The sequence below is a fragment of the Gracilinanus agilis genome, chromosome 1 (assembly GCF_016433145.1).
Source record: "Gracilinanus agilis isolate LMUSP501 chromosome 1, AgileGrace, whole genome shotgun sequence".
NCBI lineage: Eukaryota > Metazoa > Chordata > Mammalia > Didelphimorphia > Didelphidae > Gracilinanus > Gracilinanus agilis.
The window spans coordinates 405985948-405994949 of NC_058130.1; the positions used below are offsets into that span (position 1 = coordinate 405985948).

General features: G+C 41.1%; 1 protein-coding gene across 1 annotated transcript in view; it reads left to right on the plus strand.

Annotated features, from left to right (window-relative positions):
- LOXHD1 (lipoxygenase homology PLAT domains 1) overlaps positions 1 to 9002 on the plus strand; it is a 293979-nt gene that overhangs the window by 88006 nt on the left and 196971 nt on the right. Inside the window, exon 5 of the mRNA XM_044681634.1 lies at positions 5055 to 5153. Coding sequence (XP_044537569.1) covers positions 5055 to 5153 — 99 coding nt within the window. The remainder of the gene's footprint in view (positions 1 to 5054; positions 5154 to 9002) is intronic.

A 9002-nucleotide genomic window follows, 5' to 3' on the forward strand; every position in this document is an offset into this window, starting at 1 on the left:
CTTCTTTCCTTCCTTCCTTCCTTCCTTCCTTCCTTCCTTCCTTCCTTCCTTCCTTCCTTCCTTCCTTCCTTCCTTCCTTCTTCCCTTCCTCCCTCTAATCCAGCACACATTAACATAGAGAAGAAGTTCTGAATGCTGATGCTTAGAAACGTGTTTTAAAAGTCATGAGTCAAACAACAAACATTAGGAACCATCAATAATGGCTTAAGCACTGTCCAAGGTGCTAGATAAAAAACAAGAGCTCTATTTAATTAAAATCATTAACAAATTTTAAGTAATATAAATAAATAATACAATAATTATAAATCATACATTATACTTGAGGATTTACAAATCTTACCTTATAAACAACTATATTTGAAGGAGAGAACTGTTGGTTCTTTTCCCCTCTTCAAGTGAACCTAAATCATTTGTGCTATATTGATATGATGTGTTACGTGATAGTTTGCACTATCAGAGTGTAAACTCCTTGAGGACAAGACCTATTTTGTTTTTGTTGTTGAATTGTCAGTGACACTTCTGGTGCCTGGCTTATAATAGGTGCTTCATAGATGTTTGCTGAATTGAAGTAGGACCTTATTCTATCTCAACATGGCTTTAGGAGTTGAGAATTCTTGAGTATCTTTCTTTTTGTGCCTAGTATGTTTCCTTTGTTCTGTCAATGCCTCCTTGGGGGTATAGAAGGGGAGAGGGGACTTGTGTATCTGGATGCAAAGAGATGCACAGTCATTCACTACAACCTTGGGAAGGATCTGTAATGAATTCTTGTTTCATGATCAACAAAGGCTACGTTCTTATTTACACTTTCTGACCCCTTCTCCCTCTTTCTCCCCATGCATAAGTGGAGTTACATATGGGATAAATTCAGGTGAAGTGAGATGGGTAACACAGAGGGCAGTCTGTCTTTGGTTCAGGAAAGGAAAACCAGGAAAAAGGACGAATTGTTTTTAAGTGAGTCCAGGCTATCCCTTTGTAACATGGCTAATATCTATTGGCATCTTTCCCCAATCCATGGAAAGAGGTAAAAAATCATAGTTGGGAGGAAGGCAGACCTAGGGTGAGAGGTAACACAGCACTGGTGGTGATGGGTCAGGTCTGCATGAGGAAAAGAGAATAGAATTTCATGCAGTTCTTGGGAATGGCGGGCTGGAGGACTGCTATGAAAGGAAGCCTACCCCTAGATGTCAGCATCCTTAGCCCTGGGTTTAAGGCTGGACACAAACTATTGAACATTTCACTGTGATAGTTAATAAATGTGCCATGTTTTCCTGTTCATATCAAGGCAAGGCAACATGTAATCCAGTAGTCTACCCATTTCTAGACAGATCAAATTGTTAGGATGTCTCCCCTCTAGCCAGACAATGTCTTAAGGGTACAATCTGTTCCAAATGTTAGCGAGCCTTAGGCCATACCACCTTCCTCAGCCATCTGGCACTTAAATATATCCACCCAAGGGCTGGAATGATCACATAGCATCATATCCTCAGGCATGGTGAGATGGAATGAAACAGAGTATGTAGGATAAATAAGCCCTCACTGTAGGGCAATCTGGACAATCTTTGTATAAGAAAAGACAACCCCAGCTCTTACCTCTGCCCTATATGTAATTAGAAGATATTAGAAGGCATAAATCTCCTATTCTCCATTAGAATGTGAGCTCCTTGATAGCAGGGACTGTCCTTTACTTCTCTATTTGTGTAATCAGTGCTTAGAATAGTACTTTGCACATAGTAAGTATTTTATAAGTTTCTCATTATTCATTCATTCATTTTCTAGCTAGCTTCAGGTATTCCTTGTATGTATCTGCATTATTACCAGAACTGCCCAAACTTACTGTGATGTATAAAAGTGGCCAGACCAAAAATCTTCCTTGGCCTGTGATCAGGCCCACCCTTGCATTGTTTTTTACTGGGTCCATTCCCTTGATTTCTGGAACCCTTGGTCCACTTTAGCCACCAAGATCTAGTTTCCATATTCTTTTACTCAACCTCCTGGATCTCAAACTCTTAACTTCTTCCTAGAAATTCATACTGCAGTTTCCCTTGCCTTTTTTGGTCATGTATTTTGTAGGTCTCCTCTTGACCATGGATTCCATATCAAAAGTCTCTACTTTGACCCTTTACCTCCTCCAACAACCAGTTTCTTGGTTTATTCCTGATACAAGAAAATATACCACAGGTAAAATTGAGTGCTGGCTTTGTGGTCAGAGGACCTGGATTCAAATCTTTGTTCTGCTTCTTAATAAGTATCAGATCTTGAGCATGTCATTTAACTTTTCTGGGCCTTATTTTCTCAAATGTAGTTTGAGGCCTAAGATTCCTTTTGGCTCTACATCTATGATTGCACAGGAGCAAATATGTCAAACTTCTTAGCTATTACTGTGATCTCCTAGTTTCCGAATCTGTGGTCAATTTTGACTTCTTTCCTCTGCCAATTTTGGGGTGCTTAATCTCTCATCTTATTGGTCCCAGATCCCTGTTTCTAAGCAGGTCTCTCTTGGACATAGAAATATATAATTTTAGATTTGGAAGAGATATTTTGTCGTCTGATCTCTCCTGCCTCCCAGAATAAAAATATTTTCCCATAATACCCCACAAAATGGTCTTCCATCTCCTTGAATACTTCTAGTGGGGAGTTAGGAGCAGAGATCCCTTCCTCAACAAATAAACCATTTCATTTTTAGGCAGTTCTAGTGGTTAGGAAGTTCTTCCTTATTATAGCTAAAATCTAAAAAATAAAAAATTTAGCCTCCTTGTAATTTTACTGGTTAGTTCTCTGGAGCTATCCAGAGTAGACCTAATCTTTCTTCCAGATGACAAACTTTCACATATTTGAAGAAAACGATTTTGTCCCACCCCCATCCCCCTTCCTTTCAGACCTACTCTTCTCCAGGATAAACATTTCCAGTTCCCTCTGGAGTCTTGGTCCTTTGCCCAACTCTCCTGACTCCATTTTTTGCCTGGATTCAGGATTGACATTCAGACCTATAAGTGGAGTTGGAATTTGAACTCCTTTCTCCCGTGTTTCTAGCCCATTGCGTGATCAGCTATGGGGTTCCTCTTCTACTGGTGAGGGGAAATTTTTGTTCTTATTTGAGGCAAGGCCTCAGATCTTGTTAGAGAATAAAGTTGAATAAAATGGATGGAACTTGGAAGCCTGTGCCAGCTGGCACCAAAACACTGAACACTGCGGCAGGATGGAGAGTGAGCGTCTGGCATCCTGGAGTGAGGCGATCTGGCTGATTCAAGCTTGTCAGGGCAATGAGTCCCTTCCAGGCCCTAGAATGCCACATGCATGATATTGTAGTTTCATGAAAGCATTGTGGGTATTCTAGAGCCCCACCTCAGAGTCTTTAGTGAGGCTCAGGGCTTATTTTCCATCTTCACTTTTTTTAACCCTTAATTTCCATCTTAGAATCAATACTAAGTATCACCAGTGTCAAGGCAGAAGAGTGGCAAGGGCTAGGTTCTCAGTCCACTGAATTTACTAGCCCCCCCCCCCACCCTTTACCTGACTCCCACCCTGGGGTTTTAGTCCTCCTCAAGGTCTAGCTTTGGATTCTGTCTCTAGCACTGGTTAGCTATGGGACATAGCCAAACCACTTAGCCTCTGAACCTCAGCTTTCTTATCTGGGGAATGAAGATAATAATGCCTACTCCATCGATCTCAGAGTTGTCATGAAGATTAGATGAGCATGTCAAGAATATTGCAAGCTTCAAAGTGTTCTATAAATGTCACTTATTACTACTTTTGTTGTTGCCATCGCTGTTACTGCTTGATCTTTAAAGCATTTTTGTGATCAGCAGTCCCATTGTCTCTTTTTGGGGCACACACCTCCTTTTTTCCTCTAAATGTATGTGAGGCAGAAGTTAGGTTTTTTTGGTCTGTCACTAAGGAAAAGAGGGTTCGGGTCTACCCCATATAACACTCTGAATGAGCTAATTAATGTCAATAACTTTGGTGAATCTATGATCTTGTTGGATAAGCCTCTCCCCTCCCTGGGTGCCCATCACAGCTCATCTCGTCCCTCTTACCTTTTGTCTTTGTCCTTCCAGAGCTTGGCACATAGGCAGAAGGACTGGATCTGGAATTTCATTGGTGTAGGGAACTCCCAGTTGGGGAAGCTCCCTTCACCCATGCAGTGGCATCTCCTTTGTAATTCCTACTCAGAGATTTGACTAGGGCATGGAGAGGGGCAAGGAGACTTGCCCATTATATGGCAGAAGTGGCACTTGAAGGCTTGGAGAACTGGCTTGGAGGCTAGTTTTCTATGCCCTAGACTAAGCTGCCTTTCATTAGAAAGTTAATTGTGCTGTGACTAAATGACACATTTGTTGTTGTTCAGTCATGTCTAACTCTTATCTGGGGAAAGAAGACAACAATGACTCCATTTGGGGGAGTTTTCTTGGCAAAGGAACTGGAGTGGTTAGCTATTTCTTCTTCAGCTCATTTGACAGATGAGGAAACTGAGGAAAACATGGTATGTGCCCAGGGTGAGCTTACTTATAGCTAGTAAGTTTCTAAGGCCAGATTTGAACTCTGGGCTTTCTGACTTTAGGCCTAGAGCTTTATCCATTGTACCACCTTGATGCCCTACAAAGGGCAGATAGTAAACATTGAATGAGTACTGTTCTCTTCCTCACTCTCTTCTTACCCCTTCTCCCCTTTCTTCCCTCTTTCCCTTTCTTCTCCCTGGGGGATGCAAGTATGAAATGTAGGTATGAGTTGAACTCAGCCTTGAAGAGAGCCAAAGAGTAGGGAGAATTGAATTTCTTTTTAAACTTTTACCTTCTGTCTCAGTATCAGTTCCAAGATAGAAGAGTATCAAAGGCTAGGCAATTAGTGACTTGACCAGGGTCATACAGCTAGAAAGTATCTGAGGTCAGATTTGAACCCAGTTCTTCTGGACTCTAGGCCTAGCAAGCACTCTATCCACTGTGCTACCTAATTATTCCAGAACTGAATGGTTTTTTTTAAATGTCTTTTTTGTGCTGAGGCAACTTGATAGAAAGACTTCATGGATTGCTTTCTTTTTTCCCTCTCTTTCTGTCCAGATAACAAGTATGATGTCAAAGTCTCTACTGGAGATATATTTGGTGCTGGGACAGATGCAAATGTCTTCATTAATATCTTTGGAGAATATGGTGACACAGGTAATTTTGGGCCTCCCTCTGTACTCCACGCCACTTTCTTTTCTAAACTCCACCTGGGTTGGCTTTAGGCAGAACACTTTCCAGCAAGCCTGCCTCGGTCTACTGGATTTGGTTCCAGTCTTTGTGAAAGGAATCCAGTGTCTGCATGTGGAAAAAGACAGAAGAGAGGGAAATGGTGTAGAAAACACTAAACCAGCTTGACAAGAAAGGATACTTCAAGGCTGCACTTTGGTCTTCTTTGGGAAGCAGAATTCTCCAAATAAAGCAGGTTTTTGTGGTCAGGACATGGGGCATTTTGCCCAATGCTTATATTTCAAACGTGGATTACTTGGCTTTGGGGATAAGATGTTACTTGACTCCTTTCTCCTCTGAAATTTCTTCCTATCACATGATCCAAAGCAACCCTGGTTCCTTTGTTCCCTGAGTTAAGCTCACTAGGGGAGGCTTTCTTACTTGGATAGTACAGTTTTCTGCTTTCTGACATCATCTACATTCTGTGCTTTACTTTCATCTGAAATATTGGGAATGTTATATAGCCTCGTCTCTTCCAGAAGTTTGGGGATCAGGCACTTTCACAAGGTCATCAGAGAGGCAAATAACAGATGAGGCAATATATCTTAATTATGGAGTGTTTTAGTCATACAAGAGAGGACCCAAAGTCTAAAAAGAGGCACTGGGAGTGAGCGGAGAGTAGGGACATCAGTGGAAGGATGTGATGAGCCAGGCTATTGGAACCTTTTGTGTGGTAGTTGTTCAGTCCATGACAAGAGGAGAGGTAGGGGTGTGAGACAGTTCTTTGGACAGATGGACACACTTCCCTTAGAGCTGGGTCTTGAGAAGCTTCCCACTGCTCTTCCCAGTCAGTAGGATCCATCATCATTTGAACAATGGAGCCCATACATGGCTTTTTAAAGGGATGGGTCTGGTCTTGCTCAATCTGGCTCATTTCCTACCTCTTGTCATGAGGGAGGAGGCACTAGGGATGGACTAGGGAAGGATGACATTTCCATTAAAAGTGTAGGGGCAGCTGGGTGGCTCAATGGATTGAGAGCCAGGCCTAGAGATGGGAGGTCCTAGGTTCTAGTTTGGCCTCAGACACTTCCTAGCTGTGTGACTCTGGACAAGTCACTTAATCCCCATTGGTTAGCTCTTACCATTCTTCTGTCTTGGAACCAATACATAATACTGATTCCAAGATGGAAAGTCAGGGTTTAAAAAAATATAGGGTGAGAGAGTGTTCAGAATGAAGGCAGCTTAGTGCAAGTGAAACGTGGTTCTCTAGAAGCCCCCCAAATCAGGGAGCTTTGTTATATTGGCATGCCTTATTGTCTAGAATACGTAGGACCTACCATGACTAGAGTCATGTGTGGTAGAGTAGAAAGTTCACTGGCCTTGATATCTATCCCAGCTGGATTTCAAGGTCCACAGCCCAGCTCCAACAGATGCTCCCTGGGTGACCTTGGGGAAATCACCTAGCCTCTCTAGGTCTTAGATTCCTCATCCTTGAAATGAGGCTACATGGCTTCTTAGGAATTTTCAGTCTCTAATATTAATGATTTTGTGAAAACTGTCAGTTAGTCATACTGAAAGGTTTGCTTTAATGAAACCCTGGGATGGAGCTGTTATGTAGCTAAAGTAAGTCCTTCTTAACTCAGATTAAATGTGAGAGAAGACCAAATATAAATATAAATATATAAACATTTCACATACCTTTAAAAAAGATGCAATAGTTTTCGGGTCCTTGAGCTGTTATTTTTACTACTTGGAGGCTTTAGAAAAATCATTTCCCTTTTCAGGGTCCCAGTTTCCTCACCTGAAAAATGGGAGGGTTTATGAAATATGACCTTAAAAGAGCCTCCAGATCCAGCACACTTACTGATATATTAATTCATTTTAGGTCACCACTGTTATCAAACTTTGGTATCTCTTTGAGAAACAGAAATAACAATACATATGATTTCTGTGCATGTGAGAGCAGGAGCTGTGCCTTATCTAGGCTGTACTTCTCCCAGGCCTAGGACAGGGTCTAAGTTTTTAATAAATAAATAATAAATGGTGATGGTTAGAGGCAGTGAGGTATCACAGTGGATAGAGTCCCAGGAGGACCTGGGTTCACATTTGACCTCATACACTTTCTAGCTGTGTGACCCTGGGCAAGTCACTTAACCCTGATTATCTAGCTCTTGCTGTTCTTCTGTATTAGAACTGATACTAAGAAGGGAAGGGTTGGGGGCAGCTGGATGGCTCAGTGGATTGAGAGTCAGGCCTAGAAACAGGAGATCCTAGGTTCAAATCTGGCCTCAGACACTTCCTAGCTGTGTGACCCTGGGCAAGTCACTTAACCCTAGCACTGTAACAAATAAAAAATTAATATAGAAGGATATATATAAAGATATTAGGGCTTCAAAAATGAATAAAAAAATCTTTAAAAATAAGAAGGGAACGGTTTTTTAAAAATGGTGATAGTTGTATTGCTTTTGATAAAATATTACCTTCTATTTGCCTGCTACAATGGCCATATGCCTGATTTTGTAATAATTTGTAATTATTACAGCATGATTCTTCTGAAGTATTTGAATGCAGTTTGATGAATGATCACAAATTCCATAGGAGGAAATAAGCATTTATTAAGCACCTACTATGTGCCAGTTATGTACAAAGCACTTTACAAATATCTCATTTGATCCTTACAACAAGGTCCTTACAACAACCCTGTGAGATAAGTGATATTCCGCGCCCTATTTTATAGTGGAAGAAATGGAGGCAAGTGGAGATTATGTGACATGCCCAAGACCACACAGCTAGTGTCTGAGGCTGGATTTGAACTCAGGTCTTCTTGACTTCAGGACCAATGCTCTATCCACTGTGCCACCCAGATGCCTCATAAGGGAGGTGTGAGATTTATATGTTTATAACATATTTATACGTTTACCTGAAGGCCACCTGTCTTCCCTGTCTCTCCCCCTCTTGACTGGCCATTTTTCTGAGGGATAGATAGTTCACCTCAAGAAGCCGCCTCCACCTGGAAACTCCTCCAGATGAATATCTAAACAGTGAGATGTTTATGCAGGTCTGGGACCATACTTTACACTTCATTCATCAGGAAGGAAAGATATCATTTCCACTTAATTCTCCCTTGTATCTCTCCTTAGAGTTAGACTACCAGAGCTAGAGAGAACTTTAATAACCATCAGATAGTCTGGGGAAAATAACTGTTTTTAACAAAGTATCTACTTCTCACTTCCCCCCAAAGAGAAGATGAGCATAGTAGATGGGGTCAAGAAGTGGGTGAGTTTTATGTGCCCAGGATGGAAGCCTAGGGGTTGTGCTGCTTAATCTTTGGCTAGTAGAAAAGAGGTAGAATTTAAGCCTCTGAGAATGAATGAGGGTTGTATAGATTAGGAGTTTGGTGGGGGTGGGGAGTAAATTGGGAGGTGGAAGAATGTCAGAGGGTTAGGCTGTGAGCAAAAACTTACCTAAATGGTACTGAAATGTGGGAAAGTTTGATACCAAGGGACTGATGATGGGACTAGGAGATAATTTTTTTTTTTTTTTTGCTATTCTGACCTTGAGAAACATGATAAAGTAAAAACATTTCCATATACAAAGAATAGAAAAAAGAGGATTATGTAGGAAACCAAGAATCTCATTATGGACAGTTTATTTTTGTAAACATTTACTCAGTTCATTATGTTAGTTCCCAAATCTCTCACTAGTCTGTTTCCCTCTAATTCTCTTTCTAATCTCTTCTGTACATTTTCTTTAAAAGCTTCAGAGATCTTCTGTTCTTCCTTCCTTCCTTCCTTTTTCTTTCTTTCTTTCTTTCTTTCTTTCTTTCTTTCTTTCTTT